Consider the following 16,328-nt stretch of genomic DNA (forward strand, 5'->3'; position numbering starts at 1 on the left):
TATTTCATCCAATTTTTCTTGTGTGTATGTATGTGTATATATGTGCGCGTGTGTGTACATATGTGTGTATGCGAGTATGTGTGTGTGTGTATATGTGTGTGTGTGTGTGTGTGTATAAACACACACACACACACACACAGATATATATATATATATATATATATATATATATATAGGTCTTTGGTTGTTCGGGTTTTCTCCCGTGTAAAATTGGAAGTGTCTTGGCGACGTTTCGACGAAGTCTCATTCGTCATCTTCAGGCTTCAGCTTCGTGTTTCTGGGAGCAATGTGTGATCGCAGCTGTTTCTTCCTTTTAACTGCTAGTGGGGGTTTGAACTGATTGGGTGGGAGCTTGGCTGTGCTCTGATTGGATGGGGGTTTTTCTGTGCTCTGATTGGCTGGGGGTGTGTCCTGTGTTGGTGGGGGCTTGGTTGTGCTCAGTCTAATCTGTGCTGCAGGGGGATTTGAGCTGGTGAGCTGCACTGCTGCTGTTTGGCTTCGTGGTCGTGCTACATCTTCGTAGTGGGTGTCAGTCTGCTGCATGTATGGATTGGAGGGGTTTGAAGTGGCTAATGTTGCAGCTGCGGTCTGGCTTCTGGTCCTTGGTCGTGCTTCCTGATCAGTGTGGGTTTGGGTGTGCTTTCTGGGTGGATGTGTGGTGGTGACATCCTGTGTGGACCTCGTGAGTGTGGGTCTGGTGTCATTCCTCGTGTTAGGGACACGTTTGTCAATAAGGGCAGGTTTCCAAATGGCTGGTAGGCGGAGGTATCATCTCGTTTGTTCATGCTGTGTGGGCGTTTTTCTATCTCGATGGCTTCTCTGATTATTCTGTTGTTAAAGTGTTCAGTTTTGGCGATAGTTCTGGTCTTTTTAAAGTCAATATCGTGTCCTGTGACTTTAAAGTGTTGGACCAGGGAAGAAGTTGGTTCCTCTTTTTTGAATGAGTTCTTGTGTTCTTCAATGCGTGCACTTATTCTTCTGTTGGTTTGTCCAATGTATGTGGTGGGGCAGGCGGTGCATGGGATTTCATATACTCCTTGATTTTCTAACTCAATTTTGTCTTTGGGGTTTCTTAGGATGGTGGATATTTTTTGGTTTGTGCAGAATGCTGTCTTGATGTTATGTTTGTGGAGGATCTTGCTGATTCTGTCTGTGGTGCCTTTTATATATGGGAGGAGGGCTGTGCCATTTTCTTGCTCTCTGTCTTGGGTTTTAGTGGGGGGTTCTTTTTGGATTAGTTTGGTAATCTTATTTCTCTGGAATCCATTGGATGTTAGTACGTTTGTGAGAGCACAGATTAGACTGAGCACAACCAAGCCCCCACCAACACAGGACACACCCCCAGCCAATCAGAGCACAGAAAAACCCCCATCCAATCAGAGCACAGCCAAGCTCCCACCCAATCAGTTCAAACCCCCACTAGCAGTTAAAAGGAAGAAACAGCTGCGATCACACATTGCTCCCAGAAACACGAAGCTGAAGCCTGAAGATGACGAATGAGACTTCGTCGAAACGTCGCCAAGACACTTCCAATTTTACACGGGAGAAAACCCGAACAACCAAAGACCTATATACAAACACCCGTGAAAACCTCAGAAAACAAATATATATATATATATATAGGTCTTTGGTTATTCGGGTTTTCTCCCGCGTAAAATTGGAAGTGTCTTGGCGACGTTTCGACAAAGTCTCATTCGTCATCTTCAGGCTTCAGCTTCGTGCTTCTGGGAGCAATGTGTGATTGCAGCTGTTTCTTCCTTTTTAACTGCTAGTGGGGGTTAAAAAGGAAGTAGCAGTTAAAAAGGAAGAAACAGTTGCAATCACACACTTCGTCGAAACGTCGCCAAGACACTTCCAATTTTACACGGGAGAAAACCCGAACAACCAAAGACCTACATACAAACACCCGCGAAAACCTCAGAAAACAAATATATATATATATATATATATATATATATATATATATATAAAATGCTTTTGTGTACAAAGACGCATACAAACACACGCACACACAGACAGACAGAAAGGATATTAAAGAGCATGGATTTCTCTGCAAAACAAGACAACCAGCTCTTCAGCCCAGAGCTGCCTATCCTTAGTGCCATCCCTAGTCTGGTGCTCTCTCAAAAAAATTGGATCATAGTTCCCATCATCCCTGGATAAAGATGATAGGAGCAGGAATCCCACCTAAGCAGAAGATGCCAGGTTGTCGAAGATGTCCCCGTAGCACTTTCTCATAATTTCAACTAGATTTCGGTCCTCCTCCTCCATCTGAATTGTTCTCTCAATCTGGCTGGTGGTCTTTGATGGACATTGTTAGAATTTTGTCTACTGGGCGGTGGTGATAGACTTTATACCCCTTGAGTTGGTGACAAGAGCAATGCGCTGGAATGCCGTAGGGTTAAGTGTTGCAGCCGGAACCGTTAAGTATCATCACCGGAGTTGCGGGACTCTCGTTCTGGAAACCTTCGAGCTTCTCGACCTTGGCTAAAGGGCTGTTGATGGTCATGGCTTCTTCTGTGTCGGTCTCCATCTTCTTCTCTTTGTAAAGGTTCTCTTCTTGGAGAAAGAGGCCACTCTCTGCTGAGGGAGCTGCACTTTCTTCTTTGGTCGCATCCTGATGGCGCTCATTTCTGCATCCCTCGTGATGGCTGTGGTTGCCGAGACGGCTGGAGGCCACCACTGCTTTCACGGCAGCCTGTGATTATTAGACATGAGAATACAAAGCGTGACCTTGGTTTGAATGTACATGTTTATTATTTTAAAGGAGCCGTAAACGAGATGTTGTTGGCAGTGACTGTTAAGCCTCCTTGGCTGGCCCTGTTTCTCTATTATTCATTATTATTTGTAGTTTGGTCTAGTGGTGCCAGGCTAGAAACCAGGAGACCGTGAGTTCTAGTCCCGCCTTAACCATGAAAGCTGGCTGGGGGACTCTGGGCCAACTCCCAGGAGACTGTGAGTTCTAGTCCCACCTTAGGCATGAAAGCCGGCTGGGTGACTTTGGGCCAGCCACTCTCTCTCAGCCCAACCTACCTCGCAGGGCTGTTGTGGGGAAAATAAGAGGAAGAAGAAGTATTAGATATTTAAGTTGTTTGTAAAAAATAACAAAAACAGCATGTAAGTTAAAGAAATAAACAATATTGGTTGTTTTTACCGAGTTTAAATTCTATGTTAGCTACCCAGAATTGGCCCTGTGAGATGTGGGACCGCACAGGCAGTCCTGATTTAATGTCCATTCATTCAGTGGCTATTTAACGTTATGATGGTGCTGAATAAGGGATAAGACCCACCTTAGTTGTGGGACATTGTAGCATCCCCACTATTTGGGCGCTCAGCAACTGGATCACAATTATGACATCGCAGCATCCCACAGTTGTGTGATCACCCTTTGCAGCCTTCCCTGCCAGCTTCTGACAAACAAAGTCAATGGAGAAGCCAAAAGGAAGTTGAAAATGGTAGTTGTGTGACTGTGAGAAAGGGTTGATGGAAATGGTCTTTTTTTTTTTTTTTTTTGGTAATAGATTTTACTGATTTTCTGTTGTTTACATTTTGTGAATGGTCAGACAAGAAGGGGCTTAATGGTCAGGAAAAATGTTAGGAGGGACCCATCCTAATGGACTAAACACTTAAAAGTGACGGTGGGAAATTTGTATTTTCAGACTTGCAAAATTGATGTCAGCCCTTCCAGGTAAGACAGACCCGAAAAGGTGAGCTAATTCTACTTAATTGTAAGGTTACATTGTACTCAACTCTAATGATCTAGGTGCCAGAACAACATCGCCAAAAAGGCATTAAGAGTTGTTAACCTAATCTTGCATTGCTTCTTCTCTGGTAATATTGTACTGCTAACTAGAGCGTACAAAACCTTTGCTAGACCAATTCTCGAATACAGCTCATTTGTCTGGAACCCGCACTGCATATCGGACATTAATGCAATTGAGCGAGTCCAGAGATATTTCACGAGAAGAGTCCTCCACTCCTCCGCTCGCAACAGAATACCTTATGCCACCAGGCTTGAAATTTTGGGCTTAGACAACTTAGAACTACGCCGCCTTCGGTCCGACCTAAGTGTAGTACATAAAATCATCTGCTACAATGTCCTACCTGTCAATGACTACTTCAGCTTCAACCACAACAATACTTAAGGTAAACCGCTCTAAACTCGACTGCAGAAAATATGACTTCAGCAACCGAGTGGTCAATGCCTGGAATGCACTACCTGACTCTGTAGTTTCTTCCCCAAACCCCCAAAACTTTAACCTTAGACCCGTGATAGTGAACCTATGGCACGCGTGCCACAGGTGGCACACAGAGTCATATCTGTGGGCACGTGAGCGTTGCTGTAGCTCAGCTCCAGCGCGCATGCCCGCACCGGCCAGCTGATTTTCGGGCCTTCCAGGCCCACTGGAAGTTGGGAAACGGGTCGTTTCCGGCCTCTGGAGGGCCTCCGGGTGGGGTGGAGAAGGCCATTTTTGCCCTCCCCAGGCTCCAGAGGTTTTCTTGGAGCCTGGGGAGGGCGAAAAACGGGCCCACCGTGCCAATGGCATGCCAAAAGCGGGGGTTGTATGCGCAGGGGGCGGGGCACATTGAACACATGTGCGCGTGACATCCCCCCCCCGTGCTCCCCCTGCTTTTGGCAAGCGATGGCAAAAAGGTTAGCCATCACTGCCTTAGACTATCTACTGTTGACCTCACCCCATTCCTAAGAGGTCTGTAAGGGGCATGCATAAGCACACCAACGTGCCTTCCGTCGCTGTCCTACTGTCCTCATTTATTCGTATCCATTTCCTATATTCATAATCATGTTTATACTTATATCAGTTATCTTAGACATGCTTGACAAAATAAATAAATAAATAAATAAATAAATAAATAAATAAGAAATCTTGCAGGTCTGAAATTACAAACCTCCTGCCATCACTTTTAGCAGCCTGCTCAATTAGGGCATCCTGCCTAAGTTTCTTTCTCTGACCCTTAAGCAACTGAAGGCTCCCACCCCTTTTATCTATAATAATAATAATAATAATAATAATAATAATAATAATAATAATAATAATAATAATAATAATAATAATAATAATAATAATAATAATAATAATATCAGAGTTGGAAGGGACCTTGGAGGTCTTCTAGTCCAACCCCCTGCCCAGGCAGGAAACCCTACACCAGTTCAGACAAATGGCTATCCAACATTTTCTTAAAAATTTCCAGTGTTGGAGCATTTACAACTTCTGGAGGCAAGTCGTTCCACTTATTAATTGTTCTAACTGTCAGGAAATTTCTCCTTAGTTCTAGGTTGCTTCTCTCCTTGATTAGTTTCCATCCATTGCTTCTTGTCCTGTCTTCAGGCTCTTTGGAGAATAGTTTGACTCCCTCTTCTTTGTGGCAGCCCCTGAGATATTGGAAGACTGCTATCATGTCTCCCCTAGTCCTTCTTTTCATTAAACTAGACATACTGAGTTCCTGCAACCGTTCTTCATATGTTTTAGCCTCCAGTCCCCTAATCATCTTTGTTGCTCTTCTCTGCACTCTTTCTAGAGTCTCAGCATCTTTTTTACATCGTGGCAACCAAAACTGGATGCAATATTCCAAGTGTGGCCTTACCAAGGCATTATAAAGTGGTACTAGCACTTCACGTGATCTTGATTCTATCCCTCTGTTTATGCAGCCCAGAATTGTGTTGGCTTTTTTGGCAGCTGCTGCACATTGCTGGCTCCTATTGTTTTCTAGACAGCATCTCTTCCCCTCCTCCCTTAAGGTCACATACCATGGGACGCTGGGTCTGTATGGGATTTACCTAACAACAGCACTGGGACTGCCGGAACTGCTGCCACTGTAAATTGGCATGGTAACCTGATACCATGCTTTATGAATGGATTGCTTAGCAATGGAGTTCCCGGTTCTAATTACTGTTGGTCACCGAGGACCGCTTGTATACAGTTATTTTAATTAATTACATTGATTAATTCTCATCGGCGCCATGTTCTCTAATACTAAACCCAGGTGACTGAGTGCCAATGGAACAAAAATGTGAAAAAGGGAAGTAATAGCTGTAATTGGATCACTGTTACAAACATCTGCCAGGCAGCATAAGGCTTCAGGTGCTAGAGAGCCAATCCACCAAAGCCGGCCATGGGCTGCAGGTGTTCCCATTAACCTAAAACTGCGATGGCCCAGAGGTGGCACGCAAAGCCCTCTCTGTGGACACGCATGCCGTCGCCATCTGCTCTTCTGGTTTCCAGCGTGCACATGTACGGTGGCCAGTTGGTCTTTGCGATGCCGGAGTGCCAGAAAACTGGCTGAAAACGGTGAAAAACCAGACTGTTTTTCAGGCTGTTTCCGGGCCATTTTCCAGACTGTTTCCAGGCAGTTTTTCAGGCCGTTTCAGGCCATTTTTCAGACTGTTTTTCAACCCATTCTGTCCCCTGCCCAGCCCCCAGATTTCGCTGGTTTCAGGATTGCCTCTTTGCCTCAGCCTGCCAAACAAATTTCTCTTTGAATTGGAGAAGGCCAGGCTGCATCTTTAGCCTCCAAGTTGAACAATCTCAGTGTGCCCTCAGTGTGGAAGGGATTGCCACTCTCGAATTGGCCTTTTTAGTCACACTAGATGCTGTTTTAGGATCTCTTTCCAGAGCACGATACCATAGTCTTTTGAGACTGAAGGATGCCAATGAATGAATTTTAACCCAAAAAACTACCCGAAAATGGCTCAAAAAATGGCCCGAAAACAGCCCCAAAAGGTGCGTCTGCGCCAGCCAGCTGGTCTTCGGGTTTCCGGTGCTCTGGCGCATGCACATACATGCACATTCTGGTTTGGGCACTCAGTCCTGAAAAGTTTCACCATCACTGTCCTTTTAAGTTCCCTTTTAAAGTCTTAGAAGAATCACCCACTTAAGATTTTCTGCACAAGAGGGAAATTTCAGGCATTCTATATTTACCTCAGACAAAATAATTCCTGGGTTTAAAAATCACCCTCCCTGCAAAAGGGAAGATTAAGGACCAAGAACCATCACTCTGTTCCTCTACGATTGTTAAGTCGGGGCAGTTGTAAAATGGGTCGGTCACGTGACTGACCCGATTTTGTTTTATGCAGCGGTTGGGAAGCAAACCAATGGTTGGCTAGGCGCAGGGTTTTGTTGAAAGCAGGTGCTGGCTTATGGCAAAACTGCCATAAAAAGCAAGTCACATGACCGCAAGATGCTGCAACTCGCAGCAAATGTGGTCATGTTGCCAAAGATCTGAAATTGTGACCACGTGACCACGTGTGTGTGTGTGTGTGTGTGTGTGTGTGTGTGTGTGTGTGTGTGTGTCATTGTCAGAACCTTATTTATTTATTTATTTATTTAAAGTCTTTGCCTCAGCCTGCCAAACAAATTTCTCTTTGAATTAGAGAAGGCCAGGCTGCATCTTTAGCCTCCAAGCTGAACAATCTCAGTGTGCCCTCAGTGTGGAAGGGATTGCCACTCTCGAATTGGCCTTTTTAGTCACACTAGATGCTGTTTTAGGATCTCTTTCCAGAGCACGATACCATAGTCTTTTGAGACTGAAGGATGCCAATGAATGAATTTTAACCCAAAAAACTACCCGAAAATGGCTCAAAAAATGGCCCGAAAACAGCCCCAAAAGGTGCGTCTGCGCCAGCCAGCTGGTCTTCGGGTTTCCGGTGCTCTGGCGCATGCACATACATGCACATTCTGGTTTGGGCACTCAGTCCTGAAAAGTTTCACCATCACTGTCCTTTTAAGTTCCCTTTTAAAGTCTTAGAAGAATCACCCACTTAAGATTTTCTGCACAAGAGGGAAATTTCAGGCATTCTATATTTACCTCAGACAAAATAATTCCTGGGTTTAAAAATCACCCTCCCTGCAAAAGGGAAGATTAAGGACCAAGAACCATCACTCTGTTCCTCTACGATTGTTAAGTCGGGGCAGTTGTAAAATGGGTCGGTCACGTGACTGACCCGATTTTATGATGTTTTATGCAGCGGTTGGGAAGCAAACCAATGGTTGGCTAGGCGCAGGGTTTTGTTGAAAGCAGGTGCTGGCTTATGGCAAAACTGCCATAAAAAGCAAGTCACATGACCGCAAGATGCTGCAACTCGCAGCAAATGTGGTCATGTTGCCAAAGATCTGAAATTGTGACCACGTGACCACGTGTGTGTGTGTGTGTGTGTGTGTGTGTGTGTGTGTGTGTGTATGTGTGTGTGTCATTGTCAGAACCTTATTTATTTATTTTTATTTATTTATTTAAAGTCTTTGCCTCAGCCTGCCAAACAAATATCTCTTTGAATTGGAGAAGGCCAGGCTGCATCTTTAGCCTCCAAGTTGAACAATCTCAGTGTGCCCTCAGTGTGGAAGGGATTGCCACTCTCGAATTGGCCTTTTTAGTCACACTAGATGCTGTTTTAGGATCTCTTTCCAGAGCACGATACCATAGTCTTTTGAGACTGAAGGATGCCAATGAATGAATTTTAACCCAAAAAACTACCCGAAAATGGCTCAAAAAATGGCCCGAAAACAGCCCCAAAAGGTACGTCTGCGCCAGCCAGCTGGTCTTCGGGTTTCCGGTGCTCCGGCGCATGCACATACATGCACATTCTGGTTTGGGCACTCAGTCCTGAAAAGTTTCGCCATCACTGTCCTTTTAAGTTCCCTTTTAAAGTCTTAGAAGAATCACCCACTTAAGATTTTCTGCACAAGAGGGAAATTTCAGGCATTCTATATTTACCTCAGACAAAATAATCCCTGGGTTTAAAAATCACCCTCCCTGCAAAAGGGAAGATTAAGGACCAAGAACCATCACTCTGTTCCTCTACGATTGTTAAGTCGGGGCAGTTGTAAAATGGGTCGGTCACGTGTCTGACCCGATTTTGTTTTATGCAGCGGTTGGGAAGCAAACCAATAGTTGGCTAGGCACAGGGTTTTGTTGAAAGCAGGTGCTGGCTTATGGCAAAACTGCCATAAAAAGCAAGTCACATGACCGCAAGATGCTGCAACTCGCAGCAAATGTGGTCATGTTGCCAAAGATCTGAAATTGTGACCACGTGACCACGTGTGTGTGTGTGTGTGTGTGTGTGTGTGTGTGTGTGTGTGTGTGTGTCATTGTCAGAACCTTGAATTTGGATTGTACAATAAATATCCCAAAGTAGGTCCATCATAACTTTGACCCAATGTTTATAAGTCAAGGTCAACCTGTACCGGATTTTGACCTTCCTCCATAGGCACCGATCCTATGCTTTTGGGTGACTTGCCTTGCACCTGGATTCTGAGCCTCTGCCACTGAGCTTGGGCCCCTAGTTCCCAGCCCCCGTGTGGGACCCCAGGTTGGAGCGCAGGATCCTCAGAATCTTACCTTTAATTTCCTCCTTGCATTAAACTCCTGCAGTTTCTTCTGGGTGCTGTCCATGTGAGCAAACTTAGCAGCTTTGCCAGTCACCCAAGGGTGCTCTAGGGCTTGATGAACTGTTAGCCTCTTCTGGGGATCCAGGACAATCAGCTTTTGCACCTACAAAGGCCAGAGACAGATCTACTGCGACCACTCCAGTGTCATATCATGTGGGATCTACCTAGAGTAGCCCCACTGTGAGAGAGGCGGCAAATAAATTTAACAACTAATAATGGATGTAAATAGCCTTTATGGCATGGGCCTAAGAAACCATCTCACCCAGTGGTGGGATTCAAGTCATTTAACAACCAGTTCTCTGTCCTAATGATTTCTTCCAACAACCAGTTTGCCAAACTGCTCAGAAAGTTAACAACTGGTTCTCCCAAAATGGTGCGAACTGGCTGAATCCCACCACTGATCTCACCCCATAGGACTGGCCTGTCCCACTTGCTCCAGCAAAAGAGATTTGCTACAGGACCCTTCTGTCAAGGAATTCCAGCGGGCAGGGTCCAGGAACAGAGCCTTTTCTGCTTAAATTGTTTTGATATTGATCTTTTTATCACTTTGCGGGCTTCCCACTTCACTAACGAAAGGGATGGCATAGAAATTTAATAAATAAATAACTGAGGGTGTCTGGCCGGGGAGTGGGGGGGGGAGGATGTTGAAAAAGTCAAAATGGCGGCCTTGCTGTCCAGTCCAAGGTTTCTCTCTTAGAATATTGGGGCAAAAATGATCCGGTTTTGGAAGCTAGGAACACAGTTGATATTTGGAGACCATTTGATTTTGCCCTAGCAGAGTGGATTGACTAGGAAAGTGTCTTTTTCACAACAGTCAAGGCACTTGTACCAATAGAAGGGAATATGTGTAGCTCAGAGTTGAATTCTGAGTTGGGGTCTTTCATGCTCTCTGAACTTGGTTGTTTTCTTGCAGACATCTCATTATCAAACTAGGTAACATCATCAGGGCTAGAAAGGCAAACTCCACTCCCTTCTCGTCTAGCCCTGAAGAGGTTGATTAGTTGGGTAATGAAATGTCGGCAACAAAACAACCAAGCTCAAAAAGCACCAAGGACCCCACATGGAACTAGTGTCCCACTGTTCTCTCCAACCCCACTGAGATCCAAGCATATCTCTACAGAAGAATGGAAAAGGAGTCTGATACTTTCATTTGCAGGATGATGATTGTGGTGCCTGAAGAACATGAGTTCAACCTTTCATAGCAATAGCAGAAGGTAAAAAACACATTATTTCCTGGTTAAAACCAGGAAGTAATGACACCCGTGGGGGGTGGGGGTGGGCGGAGCAAACCACCGGCCATGATCGCTACTGGATCGCGAGATCCAGTCAGAATCTGGAGCATTTCACCCCAACCCCATATATTACATCACTGGGCGGTTTACTATGTAGAGCAGAGATGGGGAACTATGACTCCTTTATGACTTGTGGGCTTCAACAGCATGGCTGGCTCAGGGATTCTGGGAGTTGAAGTCCACAAGTCATAAAAGGGCCATAGTTCCCCACCCCTGATGTAGAGCATTATTTTCATAATGCCTCCAACAATCAGGGTCCTCATTTTACTGGCTTCGGAAAGTTGGAAGGTCGAGGCAACCTGATCGAACTCCAGGTTGTGGGCAGAGTTAGCCTGCAATACTGCGCTTTAACCACTGTGCCACCAGGACTCCTTAATGCATGCTAGAACAAGCAGATGCAGACAGGGGCCAATCATCCACCAGGGCAGTGCTCAAACTACAGGAACTCACCAGATCCTTAGCATTGAGGGAGACTTCATCCCACCAAGGGGAGACAAACTCATAGTCACAATTTAGGATTCGGCTGTACATGTACTGATCTCCTCTTGGGTCAAAGAAGGGCTCAAAGCCACACAGCCTAGAAAAAAAAACAATGGAAGAAACAAATGCCTATTAATTTGGGGATTTGATTTATTTATGTATATCCCGCCTTTATTATTTTTACGAATAACTTAAGGTGGCGAACATATCCAACGCACCTTCCTCCTCCTATTTTCTCCACAACAACCACCCTGCGAGGTACGTCAGGTTGAGAGAAAATGATTGGCCAGCTGGCTTTCATGCCTAGAATAGGACTAGAACTCAAAGGCTCCTGGTGACCACTGGCCTCATTCATGGTCATAAATCGAGGATTACCTGAAGTTGGTTACCTGAGGGTTTAGCTATCTTCCTTCCCCCCCCCCCTTCTTGCTGTATTTCATTTTCTTTTGCTTTTTATTTGTTACTCACACTGAGTTGTTACTGAGTCAGGCAGCCTTGAAACTAATTCAATTAATCAATCAATGTGGGAGTGCTTAATTATAGTAGTGGCAAAAACTGTGGAAACCTTTTGGGAAAAGTGTATTTTTTAAAACTAGCTAATAATACCACTTTTTTGGGAGTAGTACCATAAAAATTATACATCTGCCCTGCACACAGCAAATATGGACACTGCCACCTGGAAATGGAAAGATAATTTAATCAAGAATGTAATGTAATAACGTTTATGTAGGATTTGCTATTAGAATAGCAGTCACAGTATAAAGAAGAAAAGTGAAAGACGTAGAAAAAAAGGAGATATACAAAAATTATCACCATGTCAGTTAATAGTTGGCTAACCTTTAGCATGAATTACGGCCTTACAACGTCTTCCCATGGAGTGAACCAAGTCTTTCAGATCTGCAGCTGTTATAATGTGAAACCAAGATAGAATGATGGCTTCTATTAACTGGGTTTTATTGCTAGGTCACTTTTGACTAAGAAGTTTCTTTAGTTGGCTCCATAGATTTTCAATTGAGTTAAGGTCTGGACTATTCCCAGGCCATTCCAGTAGTAAAATATGATTATCTTGAAACTCCAAAAAGAAAAGTGGTCTTATTAGTCATCAAAAATATACTTTTCCCAAAAGGTTTCCACAATTATGGCCACTACTGTGGCCTCTGTAGCTTTCCTGTTCACTGCTTCCTTCTCCCACCTCATCCCTGAGGCACTGTCGGGCCTGCACTTATGTTGCAAAGTAAAACTAAAACTCTTTTTAGCATTCATATACAGGTAGTCCTCAACTTATGACCACAATTGAACCCAACATTTCTGTTGTGAAGCGAGACATTTATTAAGTGAGTTTTGCCTTGGTTGTTAGGTGAATCACTGCAGCTGATAAATTAGTAATCCGTTTGTTAAATGAACCTGTCTTCCCCATTGGCTTTGCTGGCCAGAAGATTGCAAAAGGGGAGGGGGAAATGTCACATGACCTTGGGACACAGCAACGGTCATAAGTGGGAAAAAGCTGCCAAGCATCTGAATTTTGATCACGCAACCATGGGGACACCACAAAGGTCATAACCCTGAAGAATGGTCATAAGTCACTCTTTTCAGTGCCATTGCAACTTCAAACAGTCACTAAATGAGGACTACCTTACGGTGTTAAGGGTTTGTTTGCATTTTGGGCCTATGCCACTGTGATTAAACAACTCTCAGCAAAGTAGAAGTCAAAATATAGGCAGATGAGTTATCCACGATTATCGAATTAAGGTCAAGGTAAAGGTTCCCCTTGCACATATGTGCTAGTTATTCCTGACTCTAGGGGGCAGTGCACATCTCCGTTTCAAAGCCAAAGAGCTAGCGCTGTCCGAAGACGTCTCCATGGTCATGTGGCCGGCATGACTAAATGCCAAAGGCGCACGGAACGCTGTTCCCTTCCCACCAAAGGTGGTCCCTATTTTTCTACTTGCATTTTTTACGTGCTTTCGACCTGCTCGGTTGGCAGAAGCTGGGACAAGTAATGGGAGCTCACCCCATTACGCAGCACTAGGGATTCGAACCGCTGAACTGCCGACCTTTCGATTGACAAGCTCAGCGTCTTAGCCACTGAGCCACCCCACCCCATTTATTTATTTATTGATAATCTAATTACAGAAGTTAAAAATCATAACTCCCATTAACATCAACACAGATAGGGTGTTCCTTCCATCAAACTACATTTTTAAAGACTTCTGGAAGAGCTCTCATTTAATATGCTCCTGAAATGAGGTTGAGGTTAATCTAGCTTCTCATTAGCGAGAAACATTCCCTGCTGGCCTCAGCGCCCCTAACTTCATGATATTGGAGAACTACAAAGCATTTTTCCGGAAATGTTCTTATTAGGCTATCGATTCTTTGCTGAAGGAGGTGACCCTTAGGGCATCTCAGTACCGAGCCAGCTACAGTTTTATAGGTTAAAAAACAACAACACTTTAACTAGAAACCTGTTAGCAACAGATTTATTAGCCTCATGCAGCAGTTACGATGTGAGGAGGTTCTCCATGGCCTCTGGGCTGTTCATCAGTCTTTCTGCTGGCAAAAACAGTACGGCAGAAAATCGTATTGCCAATCTGCCAGCAGGTGGTGCTGTCCATATTTGCTTTTGTGCAGGGCAGCTTAAGGGAAGAGAGCGTGTATAGTTAGCTAGTCCTCGATTTATGACCACAATGGGGCCCAATGTTTCTGTTGCTCAGCAAGGCAGGGGCTAAGTGAGTCGTGCTCCATTTTACAACCTTTTTTTTTTTTTTGGCCACAATTGTTAAGTGAATCACTCCAATTGTTAAGTGAATCATGCGGCGGTTCAGTGAATCTTGACTTCGCTGGTCAGAAGCCAGGTTGGAAAGGTTACAAATGGAGATCACACTGACTCGGGGACACTGCAACCGTCAGAAGTACATGTCAGTTGCCAAGCGCCTGAATTTTGATCAAATGATTGTGGGGATGCTGCAATGTGTCATAAATCACTTTTTTCCCCCAGCGCTGTTGTAACTTTAAATGGTCACTAAACAAATGGTTGGAAGCAGGGATGGGACTCAAAAATTTTAGCAAGGAGTTCTCTGTCTGGTTGCTGGGTGGGCGTGGCCATGGTGGGCGTGGTTTACTCGGCCTCTTGCACCACAGCAGGCGGGGGGCATTTTCGCCCTCCCCAAACTCCAGAAGCTTTCTTCAAGCCTCCGGGAGGGCAAAAACGGCCTCTCCCAGGCTCCAGAGGCCCTCCGGAGGCAGGAAACGGGCCCATTTCCGGACTTCCGGAACTTCCAGGAGGCCCATTTTTCACCCTTCCAGAGCCTCCGTGTGGACGCTGCACTTACCTGGCATCCAAAAGGGCCCACGTGGAGACTCCTGGGAGGGGAGGGGCAGGGTGGGCGGGGCCAGCCAGTCCTCGCAACTACTGATGTAAAATTAGCCTCCGGTTCGCCCGAACTAGTCCAAACCGGCTGAATCCCACCCCTGGTTGTAAGCTAAGGATTACTTGTACACTTTTTGAAGCTTTGTGGACAAAAACAGGAAAGGGTGTTTTTTAACCAGATCTGAAACAAGCCCCCTCTTGACATTCTTATATTTTTGCCTATTCCATTTTTTAAAAATAATACACCGAAAGCAAATTAAAAAAAAAAAACAGCATGTCTGTCAGTGTGTGTTTATGTGTCTGTATGTCTGTGTGCGTGGGGGAAGTCAGAAAAATTTCGATTTTATTCGGAGAGAGAAATAAACAAGAGAGAGTGGGAGGTAAAGAGATGGTGGCTGAAAGGATCTAATTTATTTTTAAGTTGAAAGCAGCGAACAGCAGAAATTATGTGTGGGTGAGAATCACCCCCTCCTCCAAGAAAAAAAAAAACACCAGAATAAGAAGAGGCATATTTCACACCATGCTTGTTTGCTGGCCCATGCTTGAAAGGAACAGTGTGAGTGAGCAAATCACAGCGACAGGAGTTTTGTGTCAAAGTATTTTAGCATTACTCACAAAATGTATGTTATGACGCCTACAGACCACATATCCACTTCAGGGCCATATGGTGAGCCATGGAGAATTTCGGGTGCTGAAGACATTTGAAAAATAAACAAAAGACAGAATCGAGAAAGAGAGAGAACAGTTGGCAGACATATCTTGGCTTCCATTTCCAACCCCCACCCCCTTCTCCTGCTATGACTCTCTTCCCTGCTCATTCCCCTAAGCATGAACGGTGAAAACTCACACTCCTTCACGGGTGATGGGCAATTTTCTTGGCTGTTTTCCAACCTGACACTTGGTATCACTTCCACTTTTGCAAACTCATGGGGAAGGAGAAGAAGTGGCATGTTATTATTTGCCCATTCTTCCCTGGTGGCCCTTTGAAACAGAATGGGTAAAAGCCTAAACATACCCGTAGCCCAAATTATCTGCCCAAAAGCTTTTTTATTTGAGTCAGGATAGGTCCGTGATGGTGAACCTATAGCACGCGTGCCACAGGTGGCACGTGTTTCCATATCAGTGGGCACACAAACTCAGCTCCGGCGCATGCATACTGATTTTTGGGCCTTCTGGGCCCACCAGAAGAAGGGAAACACACTGTTTCCTGCCTCCGGAGGGCCTTGGGGGGTGGGGGCGTGGGGAAGGCCCATTTTTCTCTCTCACCTGACTCCAGAACCTCTCTAGGAGTCTGGGGAGGGCAAAAACGGCTTCCCCCGCTCAGAGGTCCTCCGGAGGCCAAAAATGGCCCATTTGCCAACTTCCGGTGGGACCGGAAGGCTCGTTTTTTGCTGTCCCCAGCCTTCAGGGTCCAACTGGAAGTTTAGCAAATGGGCAGTTTCTGGCCTCTGGAGGAGCGCCAGGGGTGGGGAAGGATGTTTTCGCCCTTCCCAGACTCCTAGAGAGGCCCTGGAGGGTGAGGACAGCAAAAAACAGGCCTTCCGGTCCCACCGGAAGTTGGCAAACGGGCCTGTTTTCGACCTCCGGAGGACCTCTGGGGGGGTGGGGAAGGTTTGATTTAATTTTTAAAATGATAAACAGGCTTTCCTCTAGGGGAAAATTTGAAAAAAACAATTATTAAGTATGGCCCAGGGTTAAAAAGGCAACAAGAGATAACATGAAATACTTTATAGCAATGTTTCTCAATCTCAGCAATTTTAAGACGGATGGACTTCAACTCCCAGAATT

General features: G+C 45.1%; 1 protein-coding gene across 2 annotated transcripts in view; it reads right to left on the reverse strand.

Annotated features, from left to right (window-relative positions):
- Nucleotides 1-1,760: 1,760 nt before the first annotated feature.
- LOC131188317 (calcium/calmodulin-dependent protein kinase type IV-like) overlaps nt 1,761-16,328 on the reverse strand; it is an 81,675-nt gene continuing 67,107 nt past the window's right edge. Inside the window, exons 7-10 of one of the 2 annotated variants that reach the window (XM_058163521.1) lie at nt 15,156-15,231; nt 11,144-11,270; nt 9,352-9,504; nt 1,761-2,698 (exon numbers count right to left, since the gene is read on the reverse strand). In XM_058163521.1, the coding sequence (XP_058019504.1) occupies nt 2,402-2,698; nt 9,352-9,504; nt 11,144-11,270; nt 15,156-15,231 (653 nt within the window). In that variant the 3' untranslated portion in view covers nt 1,761-2,401. The remainder of the gene's footprint in view (nt 2,699-9,351; nt 9,505-11,143; nt 11,271-15,155; nt 15,232-16,328) is intronic. The other variant, XM_058163519.1, reaches the window with a different exon arrangement.

This window comes from Ahaetulla prasina, chromosome 1 (genome assembly GCF_028640845.1).
Source record: "Ahaetulla prasina isolate Xishuangbanna chromosome 1, ASM2864084v1, whole genome shotgun sequence".
Taxonomy (NCBI): Eukaryota; Metazoa; Chordata; class Lepidosauria; order Squamata; family Colubridae; genus Ahaetulla; species Ahaetulla prasina.